Source organism: Petaurus breviceps, unplaced genomic scaffold (genome assembly GCF_028583685.1).
Source record: "Petaurus breviceps papuanus isolate PSGF00001 unplaced genomic scaffold, PetGlider_PUasm1.0 175, whole genome shotgun sequence".
In the NCBI taxonomy this organism is placed as follows: Eukaryota; Metazoa; Chordata; class Mammalia; order Diprotodontia; family Petauridae; genus Petaurus; species Petaurus breviceps.
The window spans coordinates 10232810-10257071 of NW_027185764.1; the positions used below are offsets into that span (position 1 = coordinate 10232810).

At 41.3% G+C, this 24262-nt stretch overlaps 1 protein-coding gene across 1 annotated transcript in view; it reads right to left on the minus strand.

Moving 5' to 3' along the window:
• The window catches only part of FOXK1 (forkhead box K1), a 117172-nt gene extending 105192 nt beyond the window's left edge, over positions 1–11980 (minus strand). Inside the window, exon 1 of the mRNA XM_069084766.1 lies at positions 11325–11980. Coding sequence (XP_068940867.1) covers positions 11325–11947 — 623 coding nt within the window. The 5' untranslated portion in view covers positions 11948–11980. The remainder of the gene's footprint in view (positions 1–11324) is intronic.
• Between the last annotated feature and the right edge of the window lie 12282 nt (positions 11981–24262).

Genomic DNA, 24262 nt, shown 5'->3' on the forward strand with positions numbered 1-24262 from the left:
AAGGAAACACTGGAAGAAATCACCAACTAAATATCAAACACGGTTATGTGTTAGAGCATAAGTATAAAGCACAATGTTTTCCCCTGTTCCACAAATCTCTCCTTCTCCTCAGCCTTTTGCTTCCTCCTGCCTTGCTTGCTCTATCCCTATTCCTAATGGATTCCAATGGTCCCAATAAAAATGTCCCATATCCTTCCTTCAAAGTGAACAGAATTAGAAGTTACTAGGGATGAATGAATGCCTGAGACTGATAAATGACTTGGAAATTTTGCTGGTGAGAGGAAAAGCAAGGGAATCTTAGGACCTCAAAGATCATCTAGTTGTCTTTTTACAGAAGAAAAAACTATCCCAGAAAGAAAAGTGTCTTGCTCAAGGTCATAAAGTAAATAACAGATGAAGAGTTTGAACCCAGCTCTTTTGATTCCAAATCCAGTGCTCTAAGACATCACTGAGGCAGGCATTGTGGTCATGAAGTTATGCTGTGGATTTAAGGGACAGAAAGGAAGACACATAAGACATAGAGACATACTCAACAGAAATGTTCACTGGCAAAGTAGAGGGGGATACTTAACTCTGTGAAATGCTAGAGGAGATATGCTGGAGAGTAGAGAATGAGAGAAATCCTAGCATGAAGATGAAGATGTCTGAATGAGAATGTCTCAGTTATCTGAGGAAGTTTGGTCCAGATAACCTCTAAGATCTAAAATTCAAAGAATATGCCATTTGTGAGGGACAGTGGAAATAGCTCATATTCTTGAGAAGTTGGGGGGAAAAAGCACACATCTCCCCACCTAATCTTGGGATACTCTTTGCTCCAATTTGCTTCTGGTTGTTCAAGGCCCAGCTCAAATGTCACTTTCTCTAAGAAGCTTTCCCTAACCGACCATCCCCCCAGGCTGAAAAAACCTTTCCCTTGTCTGATCCTATAGCACTTCATGATAATGTTATGCACTTTTAGCCTATTTGGCATAATATCTGTGTACCTCTCTTATTTCTCCTACTATACTGTAAGTTTCTTAAGAGCAGTACAACATCATAGTTCTTTGTATCTTCCCCAGCATCCAACATAGTACATGACAGGTACTTGTTTATTGACTAAATAAAACATAAAAAAGCATTGAGGGACTAGACATATCCAAAATTTAGACCTTGGAGATATGTACTGCATCATGAGTTTAGCTAGGCTGGTTCTCAGATGACAGTCCATCAGCTGACCCAAGTCCTGTCAGCTTGGTAGTACCTACCAGACCAAATGCTCCACTAACATAGTGTTCAAAAGTAATGGATCCACACCAAGATACAATAGAGCATTAAAGGATAACTTTCGTGGAGGTAAACATGACACAATTTTAAATTTTTCCTCTTTTTTTTTTGCCATGTAAAATAACATTCTGTACTTTTCTCTAATCCTTAACTTATTTTATCTAATCACCCAGAATTCTAGCTTGTATTCAAAAGCCCTTCTACAAGGTCAGTCTTCAACCCCTGGAGTGGCCTTGAAGTCAAAGCACCTCAGCCTACTTATTTTGAAGTAGCCAAAAGGCAATCTTCACTGTCTTAAACACAAACTGTTTACTAACAATAAAGGGAAGGCCTCAGTTTTGTTTTCAATCTGCAGGTATTCCAAGCTACTACTTAGGGGATGGGGGTGGGAAAATGCCAAGATAAGGGGAGATAAAAAGATAGACACCCCCTTTTTTTGGCCTTACAGACCAATCAATACAGTCAAAGTGTACCATCCACTTTAACAGGAGTGAAACAGTTCCTCACCCACCCTTCTCTTTTTCTGGTCAGGGTTGGTTATTTTACAAATAACTGTGAAGCTATAGTAAGGAATTCTGGGTATTGACTAGCAATGGTTTGAAACAGCTGCTCTAATTCTAAATCTCAGTTTAAGGAAACCATACCTTACCCAGAACACAAGATCCTGAATACAATTTAAGTGTTTTTTTTTAAAAAGTTTTAAATTAATTTTATGACAAAGGATAAAGATGGTCTATGGTTGGGAGATTAAAGAACCTGGGGAAGGGTAACACCATTAATATGGGAATGTTGAAAGGAAGCTTATTTTTTATAAGGGAAGAGTAAATAGACATCTTGAGCTTAAGGTGGCAAAGGAAGCATCCACATACTCTAGGTATGAAGGCAACAGGTACTAGGATCATAGACTTAGAGTCAGAAGAGCTAGGTGGCACAGTGGATAGAGCACTAGGTCTTGAGTCAGAAGATCTGAGTTCAAATATGGCCTCTAACACATACCAACTGTGTGACTCTGGGCAAGTCACTTAACCTCTTATCTGCCAAAGCTTCCTCATCTGTAAAATGAGAATAGTAAGAGCACCTCTCTTCCAGGGTTGTTGTGAAGATCAAATGCAATAATAACTGTAAAATGCTTAGCATAGTACCTGGCACATGGTAAGTGCTATTTAAATGCTAGCTATTATTATCATACTCACCCTCTCATTATTATAGAAGAGGAAACTGAGATGCAAAGGGGTTAAATGACTTGGCAAGGGTCAGTCAAGCAGTAGCAGGTCCTCTTATTCCAAATCCAGAGTTGTTTTTACACCATTCATGATTATTCAGTGACTATGCAATCCATCTACCACATCCTATTAGTATAGGCAAAACACAGGGGTCTTTTTATTTAGTTTTCCTAATTCATTAAGCCTCTTATCTCTCTCCCCTCCCTTTCCTACTACCAATATTCCTTTATATCCTTGTCTAATTGCTCCCTCTCTCCAGCTTCAGAAAAAGAGAGACCTGAAAGGAAGAACCGCCACAATCTGGTATACTCTTGGTCCTCTAGTTCTCAAGTGTTGGCTTATTAGAAATAACCAGGCTATGATAAAAACTGGCTCAAGACCCCAAAACTGGTTTTTATTGGAAAGTAAATTTAACATTATAAAATGAGAAAAAATTAACTGTACATCAATCACTGATTTTGGTAGGGAAATTTACTCAAGAAATTTAAAGAAGGTAAGATATTTTGTTGTTGTTTTTTTGCTTTTTGGAGGGTACTTGGAGTTAAGTGACTTGCCCAAGGTCACACAGCTAGGTTTTTGTATGTGTGTGTGTTAAGTGTCTGAGGCCAGATCTGAACTCAGGTCCTCCTGACTCCAGAGCTGGTGCTCTACTCACTGCACCACCAGCCGCCCCAGAAGGTAAGATTCTTCATAAATATGTAATGAAGGAAAGGGAATGGATGGACTTCAATTCCACAACCAACACTTACTGATCTTAAGGCATATCCTCATCAACTGTACTACCTTAAGTTACCGTCTTCTTGATCCGCCAAGTGAGCTGGATATTTGTGTTCCCTCAGTTTGGGTACCTGATTCGCTGAAGAAACACAAAACGAACTTTCCAATTCTCATAAAGTCACAGAATGTTAGAGCTTGAAGGACATACAGATGTAGAAATAGGCCCAAAGAGGTGATGTGCCCTCCTCAGCATTACACAGTTCATTAGTGACAGCACCACAACTGGGACCTAGAGCCTATGATTCCAAGCCAACATTCATTATACCATGGGGCCTCCCACTCTACAGAAATAAAATCCCTCTCTCTACACTGAACTCCAATGGCTACTTCTCAGATCAGTCCTACTACACTGGAAAAGGAAAGGTGACCTGACTCCCTCCCATGGAAAATGTCAAAGAATTCACAAAATGAGTAATTCTTCTATAGTCAAGAACAGTCTGTAAAGTAATGTTAGGTTTTTTTTTTAAAGCTACTCACTAAATTTAACCAAGTCATATCACAACATGCTAATCAGGCTAACTTTATAACAAGAGATTAGGCTAGGTTATTACTTAGTTCTCAAAAAATAAGCTGTTCTACAACAATTTTAAAATAAAAATCTAACACCATATCATAATGCTTTTTTCTGTATAAGACTGAATAAAGAAAATAATATTTCACATATACATATAACATTCTGAGGGGGGAGAAACTGAGCAGGGAAGGCTAGACTTGAAATATCATCAATATACAGAATTCCTCATGAGGAAACCATCTTTACTAATACAGAGGGCAACTGTTCTAAACATTAGATGTTAGACGTTTACCCAGGGCACCAAGAGGATAAGTGAGGGCAGTTAGGTGCCACAGTGGATGGAGGGTCTGTCTCCCCTTCCCCAGTCAGGAGGATCTAAGTTCAAATGTGGCTTCAGCCTTTTACTAGCTGTGTGACCCTGGGAAAGTCACTTAACCTTGTTTGCCTCAGTTTTCTCACCTGTAAAACGAACTGGAGAAGGAAATCGTAAGCCACTGGAGCATATCTGCCAAGAAAATTCCAAATGGGGTCATGGGAGGGAGTTGGTCATGACTGCTATGACTCAATAACAACAACAAAGGGAGTTAAGTGACATGCCCAGGTTCACAATTAACATGTATGAACCCAGGTCTTCCTGACTCCAGGCTAGCTCTCTCTCTTGTGCCATGCTGCCTCCGCTCTGAAAATCTTATTCAGTATGAAAGTCACCAAAAAGCGATAAAAAGTTAAAATGCCATATTTAGTCCTCATTGCCAAAGAAATTCTGTATCTCCATTTTTTCAGATGGTCAGAAGATCAGCTTAAATCATTCCATTCGTAGATAGTAAACTTTGAGTTACATAATAACACTGACTCCCACACCACCTCCTATCTAACAATCTCAAAACACTTTACAAATACTACTTCTCCAACTTGGTATCAGAGACACCTAAGTTCTAAGAATAAATACAGTGCTGGTTGCTACATGTAATATCAATTCTCAGAAATGCAAGCATATAATCAATCCACATAATAGAAATTGTCAAGAGGGAACATCAAGTGTCTTTGAGATATCATCATAACTTGAAGATAGGGGCTCATCCTCAGTCACTGTCAAAATGTAATGAAAATATTTTATGTAAGAGACGACAAAAAAAAAAGTTTCTTACACCTCATCCAAACTATAAAACACCATCTCCCTTCTGAATATTTATTGATTAGCTCACTTTATTTTTTGCAAATGTTAAAAAAAAGTTACCTCAGAAGAAATGGGTACTTAGAATATCACCATAATATTTAATAGATTAATCTAAACATTTACCAAGGAAAGCTAAAAGTACTCTCTCTTGAGAAATTAAGTCAACTGAGAATGTAAGAATCCTAGTAAGTAGGTTTTTGTTATCAACATCACAGTACAGAATACAAACACTATCATTTTCATTGGACATTATTTAACATGCCCATTCTTAAAAATGTGAAACACATTCACACAGCTCTCTTTCCATTATATTTTTATCAACCAACATTGTACCCTGCATATTAACTATAAACTCAAGGATGAGCTTACTGTAGAAAAAAAAAATTTATGGTGGCAATGAAAATTAGCTTCCAAAATCTCATAAACCATATTATGAGTCTATTTTCAAGGAATTAAAGTTGAAGCATTTGGTATAACAGCATTTTAATATGAAATGTTTTAAATTTATATTACAGAAGTTAAACATTTTGATAATTTCACTTGTCATTAATTTGGCAAGTCTCCTAACAGTCAAAACTGTGCAACTGATTACTTTATCTTCAAATCAAATTTAAAATTTTGTGCTGACAAAATTTATCTAAGATTGTTAAAAAATATTAAATATGACAGCAGGCCACATCACATGCTTAGCACCTACAAATTATATTTTTTCCTTGCCAATATGAAAAAGGCTTTCACATATTTATCCTGAAGAAAACAGTGCATGATCAATTATATGAATCTCATCTAGAAGATGGAAAAGATTCTAAGGTTTTTTTTGTTTGTGCTTTTTGGAGGGGAAAAGGCAGGACAATTGGGGTTAAGTGATTTGCCCCAGGTCACCTGGCTAGTAAGTGTATCTAGTATCTGAGGCCGGATTTGAGCTCAGGTCCTCCTGACTCCAAGGCTGGCGGGTACTCTATTTTGCTCCACCTAGCCACCCCCAAGATTCTAAGTTTTCACGGTCGTTTGGAAAGCCCCCAAAATTAGACATGAAGTAGATAACTGAAAATGCCATACATGTTAAATGTTATTTTTACTCTAACAACTTATCTGCTATACTCTCCATTAAACCTTTAAAAAGTTTGCTTTTTTAAAAAACAGTATCTCAGTTTAACTTCCAGCATACATACGAGAGAAAAAAAGTCTGGCAAGTAAATTTGCCAGAATGAAGACCTGATATTTCAAGGAAGTTCTATAGTTAAGGCTTTTATTTGTAGCTACATGTTGAAAACAAAATACTCATCTCCCCCTGCCAAACCAGCTCCTTTTCCCAAATTCCTCATTACCAGCAGTAACATTATTCTCTCCTGGTTCTTGAGACTTGATTTGATGCACAATGCCACAGGATCATGGATCTGGAGCTGGGAGAACCTCCGAGGTCACCTAGTCCAATACCCTCCTTTAGAGTTAAGCAAATTGTGGTACCGAAAGAAAGGTAAAATGCTTTTCCAAAGGTCACGAAGGTGGCACACAGCAGAGCCCCCTCTCCCCATCCTTATTGCTGTTATCTACCAATTTCTATGTCACTTTCCCAACCTTCTTAAAGATTCTGATACTAGGGTGATGGTTTCCTCTCCTAAATGTGATTTATAAACCTTAAAGTGCTATATAAATGTAGGCTATTATATTGTTACTAACAATAATAATCATAACAACATTGAATCATAGGATCTGTACCTCATCATTTTTGTTCTGCACATCCTTAAAGACACAAAGTTTTGTCAATTCTTCCTTACAAGAAACTCTAAAATTTACCCCTGGAAAAGAATTTCCTTTTGCAACACCATGTATACCTAGATTACCACAATGGTCTTTAAACTATTATCTCTGCTTCTAATCTCTACCCATTTTAATACTTACTAACAAATACTGAAAGATTTAATTGCTGTCATTGCATCACTCAATATGCTATCATACTCCCTTATTGTCTATTTATGAAATCCAAATTTCTCAGTTTGACTGAGAAATGTATTCCAACAACATGGTTTACCTTTACTATCCCTTTCGCAAAATCTACTGCCTCTTCGATCCAATCAGAATTTACTACTGGATCCTCCTCCTGTTGAAGTCTCATTCTCTTCACCAATCCAAATCCTCAAAATCCTTCCTTCTCCTCCAGGAAGTCAGCCATGGTTTTCCCTTCTTTGAAGCCTTATACTACTTGCCTATATCATAAAATCTAGTACATGGGTATAGATATATGAATATGACATCCATAGATATACATATTCTCTCAGATAAACTACAAAACTAAATGCCTACCAGAATAAACAAAAAGCATATGAGAAATCAGTTTTGGGATTCTAAACATTCTCTAGCAAACTCCAAATTCATTCAATCTGATGAATAGTTAATAGTCTTTAAGTGACTCCTTATAATCTGAAGCAACAATCAGTGCCTGAATGTTTCTTTAAACTGTTAAACTGTATTCTGTTCACATACATATAGTCAAGTACATTGACAGATACAAAATGATTCTTTTATCACAGCTCTCTACAAATTGAAATGCAAAGAATCTGCCATTGAGTGTGTCTTTCCAGTGGGTAATGTAAAGAAATTCAGTTTTATAGCAAAGGATAACATGAATGACAGGTTCACAAGCATAGGTATGGTTTTATATAAAGTAAAAGTTAAGTTCCTGAGTTGTGATATCAATTTATTATAAAGAAAAATCTTGTGTCTCCCTCATATAAGAAATCTAACATGAAGGGGAGGCTAGGTGGCACAGTGAATATAGCGCCGGCCCTGGAGTCAGGCAGACCTGAGTTCAAATCCACCCTCAGACACTTAACATAAAAACTAGCCATGTGACCTTGGGAAAGTCACTTAACTCCAATTGCCCTCCAAAAAAAAAAAAAGAAATCTAACATGAAAGGAAACTAAAAAGACATCAAAATATAAACATATCAGATCATATGAATCTATCAAAACATAGTTCAGGGCTAAAAGGTATCCTAGAAGCCACTTAGACCAACCTCTTCCTTTTTCAGATACATCAGTGATTAAAAAGAAAGGAAATAACAGCACATGAGTTCTCTTTATATCATGCTAGTGGGTCTGTTTCAGGAAACCAGACTGAACCAGTCACTTTTCTCCAATATAAGTTGTAAATATTTCACCTGTATCTACAGAACTAAAGGGAATCCTAGAGAACTGATCACATAATACTATGGCAACACTAAAAAACATTAACAAGTCAATATTGGCTCTCACAGTCTATCATTTAACTCCTCCTATCTTTAGTGATCCTGGTACAAATTGCACATATTTGGTAAGTTCTGAATAGTGGTCAAATCCAATTACTGCAGTTGCTATGACAATGAAAAGAAAAGATTTCCAAGCTCCAGGCAATGGTGCCTCATGTATTGCAAACAATATTCAATAAGACAAAAGAATCTGGACAATTTGCTGTAATGGAACTCAGGAGTCCAAGTAATGCTGACAGAACTGCTCATCAGTAAATGAGGGAACACAGGCTGAAGACAACAGAAATAACAACCCTGAAAAATTCAGATTACTGCCTTAAAAAAAAAATCAATACTAAATTTCCCTTTTCTTCCTGAAGAAAATTTAAACATAGAACTTTGCTCTATCCTGAAGTTTTGTTTAATGCTTTCAGTATTGATTTTCAGTTCAAAATATTCTGAAAGATTATAATAACTTATTCTGAATAACATTAGTTCTGAAGTCCAAGATGTTAAAATAAAAAGATACAAAACTGAGTTGCTAAATAAACAGCTCCAATAAGTTTCTATACTACACTAGCAAAATAACCTTCTTTTGTAACAGAAGTATCTACTTAATGCTTTCCCTCATGTATCTATTCACTGTTCTTACAAATTTTACTTTACTGACACCATGAATACCACTCAGAACTACTGCTGCTGAAGAAAAATGGAAGCAGACTGGCACACTGGACTAACGTTTACAACTGCAACAGCAAATGAGAAAATGGTCAAATGTTTAGTTCACCAATGACTACCATATTTTTTTTAGGAAATATCAAGTAAAAATGCAAGCCTTTGGAGGCAGTAGTCATGTTTTTACATACCTTTACAAAGCATCAAGCACCTAAAGAATGACCTTTAAAAATAACAGATAATACTGGATCATTCAGTGAGTGATGAAAGGAAGCACAAGTGTAACTCTTTACTTTGAGTTATAGAAACAACAGATGAGAATTTTACCTTAAAATTTCATTTAAGATTCAGCACAGAGAGGAGGCATTAGACTTGAAGTCAGGGAGACCTGGGTTCAAATCCTACCTACAACACTTGCTGTGCTGCCAATCACTAAACGTCACTTAACAAGGCACAAATTCTCTAAGACTCAGTTTCTTCACCTCTAAAATGTCTAACACTCTATGGTGCTTACCTCAAACAGTTCTTGTAAGGCTCAAACAAGATAATACTATGTAAATATATTTACAAACTTTAAAGTGCTAAATTAATGTCAGCTATATAAGCCACCTCCAAGCAGAAGTATATTTGTTTCATGACTAAGGTAGAAACCCTGAAAAAACAAGACTTAAATAAAAGCACTTTAAAAAAACAAATTACATAAAGCTGTATTAACAGAAACAGACCTCAAATAGGAATGCAAGGGAAGATGAGCAGTTGTTGGAGGGGACAATTCACAGAAAAATTAAAAGCAAACTATGTCATGAATAAACTTCATAACCTGCAGTGAGGATATATGTTTTATCTAAAAAGATATTATGGAAAAATAAAGCATATAGTAAGGCTACTTTATTTTTCAAGAATTCTCAAAGAAAAGTATATTCTTTTAGAAATCACAAGTAGAGGTGACATATATATGGTTAAATAGCCTAAGAAACTAGAAAGTGAAGACGTTTACATAAACCCCTAAGGCCTTAGGGACTATTCGAACATAAATACCCTGGGCTAAGGGAACTAGCAAAAAAAAGAGAGAGAGAGAGAGAGAGAGAAAAAAAGAGAAGAGAGAGAGAGAGAGAGAGAGAGAGAGAGATTAAACAGACAAAAGACAACTGTTTAAAACAAGAAATACCCCAGGAGGAAAAAAAAAAGTGGTGTTATAATTACTAATAAGAAAAAAAAGCCGGAAGAGCAAGTGAACAATTAAAAATACTTTATTCTGATCAACAGATTATCAAGAAAGCAAAGATCTCTTGGATCATAACTGAATACTCATCTATAAACAATAAAATGTAACTTAACACAGAAGGCAAAGCAGGAGAGGAAAAATCAGTCTAAGGAACACATGAAATACACCAGTCTGCTCCTGAAAAATTCGTCCCTGCCTCTCTCTCTGCCATGCAGAGATGAAATGACAACTATAATCAACCCCCTTTTGGGAGCAGAATTTGAATTGAGAGACTCCTCACATGCCTCGGCCTACACGATCTGCTATTTCCTCCATAACTGTTGTTACTGTGAGGCTTTTCATGAACACTTTCTAACTACTGTTTAATTAAACCTAATATCCCTTTGAGGTATGGAGGCCGCTATTATTTTTATTACAGCCATTTTAAAGGTACGTAAATTGAGCTACAGCAAGCCCTTCCTACGTTAGCTGCCACTAACCTCCCCTCCCTCCTCAAGGATGTGAAAACAATATCCCGGCTCCAGTTTCTCCGATCGGCTTTCTTCCCTCCCTCAGGCCAAAGCTCTGACTTGGCTTCAGGTCGCTCTCCCCGCAGGTAGCACCACGCTCCTCCTCGTCACTACCCTCCCGAGGTAACAGCGTCCACGGGGACCAATCTCTTCCACCTCCTTAGGATGCAGCCTCCCAGGCAGGTAAACACCCTCCCAAGAGAATGAAAGTCTTTCCAGAAAGAAGCTGCCCCCTTCCCTGCCAGCTACCCTCAGGATCCAATAGACAGCTCTCTCTCAGTGGAAAAACCGTGACATATTTCCCTCCAGGCCCCCCGGGGCTGAGACTGACATTAGCCAGGCCCCCGCCCCCACCTTCCAGACTGACATTATTACCTTCCCCACCAAGAGAGGTGATGGCTCATCTGCCTAAAGCAGCCTCCGCGTGGGGGGAAAGCATTCAGTGAAAGTGTGCGTGTGCGTATGTGTCTATATGCGCGTATGTGTGTGTGTATGGAGGAGGAAGAAGGAAGAGGAAGGTCAACAGCCACGTTTCACACCCCACGCCGGGCTCATCCCCCTACCCTGCTGCTCCTGGGCCTCCCCGCCCCCAAACCTGTGTGTGTGTGTGTGTGTGGGGGGGGATTCCCACGGATGCGGGGGGCGTGGGAGCCCCCGCCCGCCCAGCCCCGCACAGAGGAGGGGGCAGCCCCCGGGCCCCTCCCGCGCCGCCCCGGGCGCCGGCTCCTACTCACTGCTTGGGGAGCTGCAGGGCCGGGGCGCCCCTGCGCTGGAAGGCCCCGTCCACGAAGACGCCGTTCTTGCCGAGGCAGCGCAGGTAGAAGTGCGGCTCCTGGAAGCTGAGCTGCAGGTGGCGGCGGGAGATGAAGCTCGAGTGGCCCATGTTGAGGTCCACAGAGCCCTGTGAGGAGTTGCGGCCGATGGTGACGGCGGGCTGCCGCATGAGGAACTCGAACTCGCGGCCCTCCAGCCGGGCCAGGGCCGGGCCAGGGCTCTGCCGCACCGAGGCCGCCGCCGCCGCCGCCGCCGCCACCGCTCCTCCCGCGGCCGGGCCGGCCGGGGCTCCCCCCAGGCCCGCAGGCGGCGGCGGCGGCGGCAGCGGCAGCGGCAGCGGCGGGGGCGCCGGCTGTTGGGGCGCCGCCGGGGGAGCGGCGGACGCCGGTGGAGGTGGCGGCGGCGGCGGCGGCGGCAGCGGCGGCGGCGGCGGAGGCGGCTGGGGCTGAGGCGGCAGCGAAGGCGCCGGCGCCGCGGGGAAGGCGGCGGCCGCGGCTGCCGCGGCGCACAGCACCGGGCTGCAGGGCGCCGAGCGCAGTGCCAGCAGGGCCCGGGCGCCCGTGTCCTCCCCGACTTCAGCCATGTTCGGAGCTGCGCGGATCGGCCCCAGGCGGCGGCTCGGGCGGAGGGGAGGGGGAGGGGTGGGCGGTGGAGGGAGGGAGAGAAGGAGAGAGAGACAGAGAGGAAAGGCCGGGCCCGGCCGAGCCGGGTGGGGGAGGAGGCGAGCGCAGAAACCCGGAGCGGATCGCGCCGGCTCACGGAACGGAGCCACGCCGAGCCTGCCGAGCCGCCGCACAGCCTCGCTGGCCTAAGCTCCGCCCCGCCCCGCCCCGCCCCGCCCCGCCTCACCTCCTTTCCGGGCCGGGCTGCTTGGAAGAGCTGCGCTTGCCGGGGCAGGGCTTCCCTGCGGAGCTTGTGGGTGATGTGGGGCGGAGATGTGGACCCTTGGCCGCGGCATGTGATCATGACCACCCCCCTCCCCGGTTTCAGGAGCCCACGCGGGGCAGCCATGCTGGGCCGGGCTGCAGAGGCAGCGAGCAAGCGTGCCACGAGGCACCACGCCTGTGACAGCCACAGGCCGGCAGGCTGGCCCCCTCGGGGCTCAGGATGCGGTCCCGTGTGCTCTCGGTGGGCTTGGCCCTCCTCCCCACCCTGCCTGCGATCTGTAAACCATCCCAGCTGGAAGCAGGGGGAGCTCCGAACCCATTCAGACAACACCTAGGAAGAGAAAGGCAGGGGCGTAAGGAGAGGCGGCGCTGCCCAGGGCAGCCCAGCCCAGCCCCCTCCCCGCTGACCTTGGACCGTGGCCAAGCACGAAAATGTAGAGGTTTGATAAGGTGTCCCGGGGCACAGTCGAGGGCCTGCCCATCATCGTCATCATAACAATAGCCAGCTTTTACATAGCACCAGCATAGCTCTTAGCTAGTATATTATTAGCTTAGTTTATCCTCACAACCACCCTGGGAAGTAGTGGCTATTTTATAGATGAGAAAACTGAGGTAGGAAGGTTCAGTGATTTTCCCAGGTTCACACAGCCAGTAAGTGTCTGGATCTAGGTCTTCCTGGCTCCGGAGCTCTAACCATCTCCCCACCTAACTGCCTCTGGGGGATACATTTAGAGCAGGAAGGTCCCTTTATACAGGCCCTCTCATTTTACAAATGAAGAAACACAGGTGCAGAAACATGGAAGAATTTGCCAAAATCCAAGTACTAAGTGGGAAAGAAGGCTCATATTACATTTGGATGTTTCAGTGTCATGTCCTAGATTTTCCAGAATATTCTCAATTTCAAAAAATGAAATCACACTTTTAATGAACTTTTAATATCCTTACTGTCAGGCCATGTGTCTCGATTTTGGGTTCAAAAAATGTCACTTCTCTACCTTCTTGAAGCACCCTTAAAGAGATTTGGCTAAGTGAAATAGGATAGAATCCTATGGTTCATAGTTGGGAGTGGGCCTGCAAGGTTATTATCTTTCTTATTGATTTAAAAAAAAGTTAAAACAGCAAAGGACTAAGCACAGATAGATTCCGGGGGAATTCCACTGGTGACTTCCTGCCATGTTGACAGTGAACCAAAACAAGTACTCTGAATCTGCCCAGCTAACCAGTTCTGAATCAATTTAATTGTGTTCCCATCTAATTCATAGCTTCAAGACTAATCTGAGATTAAAAAAAAAAAAGTTTTGCAAAAAACTGAGGTAATTTACAATTAAATAATTCACAATACAATGGAAGTGAAGTGACTTGCCCATTGGTCTTCATAAAGTAAGTAGAACAAGGATTTGAACCCTGGACAGGCAGTTGTTCTTTCTGACACCATTTCCAGCATTGTAACGCATTGACTGAACCAGTTGTTCAGTCCTGTCCAACTCGACCCCATTTGGGGTTTTCTTAGCAAAGCTACTGGAGTGGTTTACCGTTTTCTTCAGCTCATTTTACAGATGAGGAACAGAGGTAAACAGGGTTAAGTGACTCTTGAAGGGTCACACAGCTGGTTAGTATCTGAGGCCAGATTTGAACTCACAAAGATGAATCTTCCTGACTTCAGGTCCAGCGTTCTATTGACATCACTGAACCAGAGCCTATCCTATTTATGAATCTCTGAAGAAGGTAGAAAAGCTATAGGCTAATTTTGCTATTAAAAAGAAAAGATTTGAATATGAAATTTATGGCCTATTTAAACTCTGAATTCACAGGGACCATGTTTATGTCACATGCTTTTAATAAATCTTTCCCTGGAATAATAAAGTTTCCCTGGAAATGTCAAAATGTGTTTTATATCTAGGTATCTTAAAAAACCCAGAAAACTCCCAGGCCCTATTCAAGTGCTGAAGATAATACAATACCAGAATATTAATATTAAATTGACAGAAGCAGTATGGGCTCACTCAAGCCTTCTCCAATGGGCCTACACCTCCAGGGACCTATATAATCCTTTAGACTTACTAAAATTCTACTTTATATGGGCTTTCCTTTCCTTGCCTTCTCCTTGTGCTCCACTTCAACCCTGAAAGGAGAATGGACTTGGGGTTAATAAAGTCAAAAAACTATTTTGCCACCACCATCACCAGATACACCATTTCAGAACTGCTTTACTTTTTTAAGACACCTTTTTAAAAATGACCCTTTGGGGTGGCTAGGTGGTGCAGTGAGCAGAGCACCTCCCTGGAGTCAGGAGGACCTGAGTTCAAATCTGAACTCAGATACTTAACACTTACTAGCTGTGTGACCTTGGGCAAGTCACAACCCCAGTTGCCCTGTCCTCTAAAAACACACACACAAAAATGACCTTTTGCCTAGACAACCAAGACCCTTATTATTTTCTTAGTGATGTCTGTTTTGTAACAAGAGGGTTATGTGTGCTCTCATATGTTCCAGTCCTAACTGAAGAGCTGAAATTTAAACATGTGGGATTACCTACAAATTGACAGAAAGCTAGACAATGATTCTCCTCTCAGGGTGTAAGAAACTAGGTTTGGTAATAATACAAGAGCTCATGGGCCAAAACCCTCATGACCTTATAGTCATGGACACCCATTTAATTACTTGCTGTTGGTTGGTTTTTTTTTTTTATTCCTTTGAATAATAAGTTATAGTATATATTGACAGTTTCAACAGAGAGAGCAAGAAGGAGGCTTTGCAAAGCTATTAAGGAACCAAAATGTGGGAAACTGAAATCCCCTCTCACCCTTCCAGGTCTGGAGGGCATGCTAAAGCTGACTCAAGACACAGTCACAGAGAGGAAAATGAAAATGAGTATCATTCAAGAGGAAGAATGATGCAACAGTGACCAATTGGAACACCACAATACCCAGGCTTTGAGTTTGGTGAGCTAGTGGAGCTGACAGGAGGGGTTGGGAGTGACAGCCTCAAGGCCCCCAGGAAGAGAAGCTGGGCCTGTTTGAAAGCCATTATTCATAGCTGTGTTAGAAGTAGGTTATAGAGAGAGAACAAGATTTGGAGGACATTTGCAAACATGGGCCTAGCTTTTTGCCTCAGCCTTCCCCCAGCAACCAAATTAAAGTTAGAAAGTCATGCTTACTACTTGCACTGTGCCTTACCTCTTTGACAGTGGTGCCTAGATTCTAGAGTTAGAGCACCTGGGGTCAAATCCTACTTCTGATCCTTACTTCCTGTATGCACTTGAGACAAGTGAGCTCTGGACTTATTCTCCTGATTCCATTTGCACTGGCAGGATGAGTGCCCAGAGAACAGCTACTACTACATCCCCTCAGGTCTCTAAAGTCAGCCCTGAGATGTTGGGTATTGTCAGTCAATAAACATTGAAATATAATCTGCTGGTGGATCTACATGCCTCAATCTTTTAATCCAGTCCATCCTCTGATTGGTCTCAAGTGCATCTCTGACCCCCTACTATCCACACATACTCAGTAAACTCCAACGGCTTCCTATTGCCTTCTGTCTGGTATTCAAAAACCTTTCATAACCTAGCCCCCTACTACCTTTCCAGCCGTACACCTTACTCCCCATCTTGTACTCCTCAATTCAGTGGCTCTGGCCTCCTTGCTTTTCCACAAACACACTCCATCTCTTAGCTCTGGGCATTTTCTCTGACTATCTACAATGTCAGGAATGTTCTCTGTCCTCATCTTTGCCTGTTGGCTTCCCTGGCTGCCTTGAAAGCCCAGATAAAATCCCATCTTCTACAGGAAGCCTTCCCTAACCCCTCTACTATTCCTATATATCTTGTATATGGTTGCTTATACATATTTGTTTGCTTGTTGTCTCCCCCTTAGATTGTGAGCTACTTCAGGACAGGGATTGCCTTTTGCCTTTTTTTGTTTTTTTTTTTTTGTATCCCCAGTGTTTAGCACAGGGCCTGGCACATAGTAAATACATAATAAATGTTTATTAGCTGAGTTGATTTTCTAATGCTGTAGCTCACAAGCCCCTACCTTTCTTCCATAATTATCCATTGGTATCAATTAGTCAGCAAGATGTAATGAGTTCTTAGGAAAGGATATATGGTAGTATAGTTGGTACAAAGCATCTTCCTTTCCCTCACCCAAGGCTGTGACAAAGTGCATCAAAGTACAGGGGGCTCAAGCTTAGAAAGTACAATGGTCAAAGGAGGACCTTAGTGCTTGAAAGTCCTTTTTTTTTTTGGAGTCCTCAATAGGTACAATGTCAGATTCCTGCTAGACTTTTTGTAGTCTTCAATCTGCTTTCCTCACCTCATCTAGTCCACCCTTGGCTTCTGATACAGACACTACCATCAGCTGTTCTGAAGATGTTGTTTAGATGCTGATGGGAAGATGGGAGCTCCAAAATCCTGTAGATCCTTTGAAGCTCATGAGGTCCTCTTCCAATCACGGAGTGGTGGGGAGAAGACAGAGACTGAGGCCCAGGGCCTATACTTTTCCTCACCTTGCCCTGAAAATAAATTTCTTCTCAGGACTTTAGTCAGAATATTCTCTCCTCTCTACTGCCAGGCCCTTGGAACTGAACTAGCTCAGTTTTAAAATAGATTACCCATAGGGTGTGACCAAGTTTTCTCAGCCAATCTGAACGCATCTCCTGTACAACGTTACTCCAGTTTATCAAGGACTTTCCCCCCACTTAGTCTAAAGCTTATGATGTTTTAGTTTGATAGATAACCTCACCTGGTTGAGGTATCAGGGTTAAATGGGATGGGTTGGTTTGATTGATTTACAGAATTGACCCTGTCTTTATACATAATAACAGTATCTAACATTTACCTAGTTACAAATATTATCTCATTTGATCCTCACAATCCTGAGAGGCAGGTGCTGTTGTTATCCCCATTTTACAGATAAGGAAACTAAGAAGTTAAGAGACTTGCCCACGGTCACACAATAAGTATTAGAAGATGCATTTGAACTCAGGTCTTCTAGACCCCAGGTGTAGTGCAGTCCAGATAGAGGCACTGTACCACCTAGCTGCCATAGGCATACACTTAAATCTCTCTGGACCTCAGTTTCCTCATCTTACAGAAGAAGAGGTTGATTCAGATGGCCCCTAAAGACCCTTCAGGCTCTCCATCTATAATCTTCTTCCTTTCCTCCAATACCATTTCCTGCTACCCCCCGACTTGTTGTTTATTTGTCTCTGACTCTACATGATCCCGTGAACAAAGTCCATGGGATTTTCTTGGCAAAGATACTGAAGTGGTTTGTCATTTCCTTCTCCAATGGGTCCCCATTTTACAGTTCAGGAGCTGAGGCAATAGGGGTTAAATGACTTACCCAGCATCACACAGCTATTAAGTGTTGGAGACCAAATTTGAATTCAGATCTTCCTGACTCCAGGTCTGGTGCTCTATCCAATATACCACCTAGCTGCCCCTAGTCACATTACCCCCAAACTATCTTACTGTAAACCAGGGCTGCACAACATACAGCTTTTGGGGCTGCTTGCAGCCTGCCAGTGTGTTGTACAGGCCTGCTCTGAACCTTTGATTACTTCTGTTAACTTTCCCTGCATTCTCTATACTACCCTGAAATTTTCCATCTCTTCCAGTAGCTATACTGACATTGGTTCTACATACTAAATTTCCATGTAATTGCAATTGTCACGGGCGGCTGGGTGAACCTGAATTCAAATCTGGCCTCAGACAACACAACACTAGCCATGTGACCTTGGGCAAGTCACCCCAATTGCCCTACCTTCCCCCCTCCAAAAAGAAAAAAAACCCAGTTGTCTAGATAATGAAAGGAAGAGCTGAGGGTTTTTAAAAAGTAGGAATGAGGCACTCAGAATAATAATTGTTTTCATTTATATCGCATTCTCAAGTTTGTATCTCTCTCATTAAGTCCTTATGACCCCTTTTGAAGGTAGAGCCAATATTATTGTCACCTGTATTTTACAGATGAAAAAACTTAGGTCCAAGGACTTTTTTTTTTTTTTTTTTAAAGCAATCGGCGTTAAGTAACTTGCTCAAGGTTACACGGCCAGTTATTTCTGGGTGTGGTGCTGAGTGTCTGAGCCCGGGATTTGATCTCCAGGTCGTCCCAACACTGGAGCTGGTGCTCTTACTCACTGAGCCACCTGGCCGCCCCTAAGCAACTGGGGTTAAGTAACTTGCTCAAGGTTACACGGCCAGGTGTTTCTGGGTGGGTGCTAAGTGTCTGAGCCCGGGATTCGATCTCCAGGTCTTCTCAACACTGGAGCCGGTGCTCTCACTCGCTTTGCTACCTGGCCGCCCCAGGTCCAAGGACTTTAAGTGACTGGAATTATTGTGCCTAAGGCAAATATAGTTGGGGATGGGAGATGTGGGGAGATGTAGTGAGAAGACAACCACAAATGTAGTCATAGTGGATGAGAGGGGAACCAATCCCCTAGACAATATGGCCCCTGTCCCTACCCCATAACTAACTGGTCCTTGCCCTCAGCAAAAAGAAACCTGGATTTACTGTCTGAGGATCTGGGATTGAATCCTGTTTACTTACTACTTGTGTGACCTTGGCCAAATTACTTAAACTCTCTGGGCCTCAATTTCTTCATCTATAAAATGAGAGTTTTAGATTAGTTGGTTTTTAAGACCTCTGCCAGCTCTCAATCAATGATGTGTATGTTTCTTATGAGTTCTCAAGAGGAGGTGGGGGAAGGAAGGAACCTAGGGTGTTCTGACCTGGAGCCCAGGGTTAGGTGGGGGAATGGAGGTTGTCATGTCATTCCCCAAAGGCTGGTGGAGGATGATTCAGGAGGAAGCACGATGTCACATATATGTCAAAACGTTTGTTGCTTTCTGCCTTACTTGCAACTCTGGAACTAGGATTTGAACCTAGCTCTTCTGGTTCAAGTATAGTCCCCTTTCAGTGACACTACACTATCCATATTCAGCATTTCCAGCAGTTTATTACCAGATTTAAGGGCAGCCCAAAGTTTCTGATTCATTCAGATGAAACAATTGATATTTCTAACGTGGCGCAGTCCTTACTTTATGTAAGATATGTTTATAAAGAAAGCATACATGAGGAATTATTGTTTTGTTGCCCTTTGGAAGGGCACACAAGAGGGGAACATATGTATCTTAAAGTTGATTAATTTTTCACAAATAAAAGTGGAAAAAATGTGTTGGAGTCTGTACAAATGGTGCTTGAGCAATGATGGGTGACAATGTTGGATTTGTAGCAAAAGTTAAAGCTCTAGGCAGTGAACATATCACTTTTAACACTGCACAATCCAGTGGGAGGCACTAGTAGCCAAAAAAAAAAAAAATCAGTTAGATGTGTTTCACGATACTATCAAAATCATTAACTTCATTAAGACTTGGGTCCTTAACAGTTATTTGTTTACAAACCTTTGGAAAGACATAAATGTAGGGGCAGCCAGGTAGCACAGCGAGTAAGAGCACCGGCTCCAGTGTCAGAACGACCTGAAGATCGAACCCTGGGCTCAGACACTTAGCACCCTCCCAGAAACACCTGGCCGTGTAATCTTGAGCAAGCTACTTAACCCCAATTGCTTAGGGGCGGCCAGGTGGCTCAGCGAGTAGGAGCACTGGGGGACGACCTGGAGATCGAATCGCGGTGGCCGTGTAACCTTGAGCAAGTTACTTAACCTTGATTGCTTAAAAAAAAAAAAAAAGAAAGACATAAATGTAGACTAATTACAAAAGCTTGTTACTACATGCAGAGATAAGGTAGCTCTGAAGAGGGAGAAGTTTCAACAGATTATTGGAATTGAAAGATGAAGTTTTATTTTTGACTGGGCAGAAATCCGATTTTGTTCATTTTTTTCATAATGACTTATGGCTTTCAAAACTGTGTTGTTTGATATTTTCAAAAAACTCAATGATTTAAACATGTTGCTTCAAGGAAGAAATTGTAACATTTATGTTAAAAGATAAAGTGAAAAGTTTTACTTAAAAAGTTAACACATGGAAGAATAGGGTGGAAAATGATTCTTTAGAAATGTTTACAGCTACAGATGATTATAATCTAAAACAACCTTCCCAGAGATTTAATTGTAAGAGTTATAACTAATCATCTGAAGTGCCTGGAGACACAGTTTCAGAAATACTTCTCTTCAAGTTTTGATTCTAAAAAACTAAGTTGGTTTCATAAACCATACTCAATTGAAATAAAAAATGTCAGTTATCTTCCATTAAAAGTTGAAGAAGAATTTGCCGACTTATCAAACAACACAGGTTTAAAACTTGAGTTTCCTAAAAAATTGTTAAATAAATTTTGGTTTGGGATTAGGACAGAATTTCCAACTATTTCTTAAATGGCCCTAAACAAACTTCTGCCATTTTGTACTATGTATTTATGTGAAGCAGCATTCTTAGCATTGATGGTTATCAAATCAAAATATCGGTCAACTCTGAAAAACATTGAAGATGTTCTGTGTTCTGCAGTATCAAATATTCTGCCAAGATTTAATTCTTTATGTAAAAATTAACAAGTACATCCATCTCATCAGTATGCAAATTTGTTTTCATCTTTAATAAATGATAAAGTAATATGTATATCAAAGAATTGTTTTTAAAATAAATGTCTTTAGGATTTATTATCAGTAAATGTTTGATTTGTATACCTATTTTATATACCTATATACCTAGGTTGTGTAAAAGTTTCTTGGGTGAAAAGTTTGAGAATGGAAAAAGTTTAAGAAGCCTTGCTATATATCATCTGTGACCACACCAATAAGCAGTGAAAGAAACACACCAATCACTCAATCTGTCTGAGATAGGATAAATTAGTATTTCTTCTATGGCCTATTCCTGGGTCCAGGGATGTCATGCACAGTTATATATACTTCTTAAGCTGTAATTCAGGAAAAAGTTGCCTAACTCTTAGACCACAGGAAATCTGTGGAAACCAGAACACAGTTGATATGTAGCTTTGGCAGAATGCTCTGAGTTTCAGAGTTAGAGAAAGGAATAAATGCTCCATGCTGGGTGCTGATGCCTGACCTCCTTATGAAGAAACCAAACAACAGGATAATGAGAACAAGGGAAAAATTCTTAATGAGCCCTACACTGACCTGGCAGAAGAGAAAAAGAAATAAGACAGATGAATAATAGAAGCAGATTAGAGTAATAGCCACTTAGGTGTTCACTTTAAGTTAAATCTCTTCCTTTTTTCAGGTACAAAATGACTTTCATAGGGTTCTGTAGCACATACATCTGCACATCGTGAAGCCAACTGGAGATGACTACTCGAAATGGAAATCTCATTCAGCTAGACAAAATACAGTAGGGGGAAGAAAGGGGGAAGTATTTTTGCTAAATCCTTTACCAAGAGATTTTCCTTTTGTGTGTGTGTGGTGGGTTTTATTTGTTTCTTTTGACACTGGTGTCCCTATCTCACCCAGACTGGAAGGTTAAAGGCCTGACCCCAAGTCTGGGCACCAGGGGAGCTTTGGCCTACTCCATTTGCAACCTTAGGCAGTCTCGCCCTCTGTCCCCTGGGGCCTGCTTAGACTTAGGGTAGGCATCCAATTGGCTTAGTACTACTGCTTATCCCTTCTGCCTATCTCAGAACTACCAAGCTCAAGTTATCCACCAACGTCATCCTCCTCAGTAGCAAGGATTATAGTCATGGGCTCCAATGCCTGGCACGAAGAAATTTTCTTTTGTTCTTTCCTCTCCTAATCCTCCTTCTTTTTCTTGTTTTTATGTCAGATCATTCTTGTATATAGTCTTCCCCTTTTCTTCACCCTCCCCCTCAGCTCCCACTGGATCCTACCTTTTAACAAAGAAAAAAAACAGTTCCCCTGAGACAACTGATGCAGCGACCTTGTCTGACTATGTGTGCAACATTCTACTCCCTAGTCTTCGGGTTTGTTGTTGGGTTTTTTTTTTTTTTGCCAAGAGAGGGGTGATATGTTTTGTTCTCCAGGACCATGATTCCTCAGAGGCTGGCTTCCTTTTAGTGTTACTTTTCATTCACATTATCATGCTCATTGTGTTGCCAAGAGATTTTCATTCCCACCCCTCCTTCTGGCAAAGAAAATAAATGGTGGAAAAACAGTAGCCCTTATTCCCCCTATCTGCTTCCTCTTGCCAACTTTATACATGGTTGTGAGGCTACCCAGAGCATACTTAAAGGAATTCTCAGGAACCTAAACCCAGTTCTGAATACATTCATTCATTCTCAAATCTTGATGCACAAATACCGTCCAACATGACTGATCAAACAGACTTGCTTCCCGTATTCTGTTTTCTTGCTCCTCGCCCTCCAGTGCCTTCCCTCTGAGATTACCTCCCATTTACACTGTATGTACATAGTTATTTGGATGTTTTCTCCCTCATTAGAATATGAGCTCCATAAAGTCAGCAACTATATTTTTGCCTTTCTTTGTAACCCTGGCAGTTAGTACAGTGCCTGGCACATAGTAAGTACTTAATATTTGTTGACTGACTTTTTCTTAGCTGTTTACAACCAAATGAATATGACAATCTGGAGATATGCCATTGATAGGATACTACATTTCAACAAAATGATCTTAAGTTCAAAGTTTAAAAATACAATACAGGCCCCCACATCACTATTTGTCCACTAGAAGATGCCTTACTCCAGGTCATGGCATCAGTGTCTAGAGACAGAATTTTTTTCAAGTCTTCCTGATAGGTCAAACTTTTGATATCCTTTTTGTCATTGCTCAGGTTGGATTTTTTTGTGTCCAATTTTTTTTTAATTGTGTCCAATTTTTGTGGCCCCCTTTTGGGATTTCTTTTGGCAAAGATACCGGGATCATTTTCCATTTCCTTCTCCAGCTCATTTTACAGATGAGGAACTGAGGCAAACAGGCTCAAGTGACTCAACCCAGGGTCACATAGCCAGCAAGTTTCTGAAACCAGATGCAAACTCTGAAAGAAAGGTCCTCTTGACTTCAGGCACTCCATCCATTGTGCTACCCAGATATATGTACATGCCTTCTCCTCCATTATATAAGTAAAACAGATTAGACTACAAGTTTTTTGCCTTTTCTTAAAGAAATAGAATATTTATCATGTTACATATAACACATGTAATATTATAAATGCACAATATAATAATCCTGTATGTAAGTTATAGTGGGAAAATGCCACATGAGGAGGAGGGAAATTTCAATTCAAGTCACAAACCTACCCTTCCTCCACCATTCATTAGTTGCATAGCATAGTTGTGTAAATTAGTTGTATATGACTTTGGACAAGTCAATGAACCTTTTTGAGCCTTAGTTCTTCTTCTGTAAAATCTATACTCCTACCTGTCAAATGAGGGGAGTTGGACTTCCAGCTCTAAATCTATAACCTATCCTCTTAAAAGTACACCATGCTGATTTCCCTTTAAGAACCACATTTGTTGTGTTTAGTTTATTGCTGGGCAGTGGAAGAGAGAAGCTTGGAATCCTTTTAAGACTTATCAGGCTGTACTAAAGAAAGGGTGTCAGGTACCTTAGAGCTAAAAAGATGGCAGAATTTCATTACCATGCTGTTGCAGCACTTTTCACCTTTGTAGGTTGAAGCGAGAAGTTACCATCTGAGCTAAGGAAAGTAATGTAGGCAATTTAGTGAATGCATAAGAGGCCATGTCAGCAACATTGGAGTCTGCCAGGATCCTTTTAAGAGTATAAGCAACTCTGCCTGCTTGAGGTTCCTAAGCACAAGTCTAATTCATTTCAAGTTGGCTTGCTTCTCTCTCATGGAAACCAGATATAATCTACTCATCCTGGATCATCTCCTTGCCCAAATGTTGCCCTTGGAAGGGCCATTTCTCATAAAAGAAAGTATTGAACTTTGATCTTGCTTAAGATGATTCTGACAGGGGAAAAAGACATTTTGTTTTCATGTTTGGTTTCTATCATAGAACATCGATGTTCTAGTGCCCAGTTTTAACATTTTGTATTTTAATCACACATGTTTAGCATAAATTATTGCACCAAGCAAAAAACAAACTAGGCAAAATCCAAAGAAATATCAG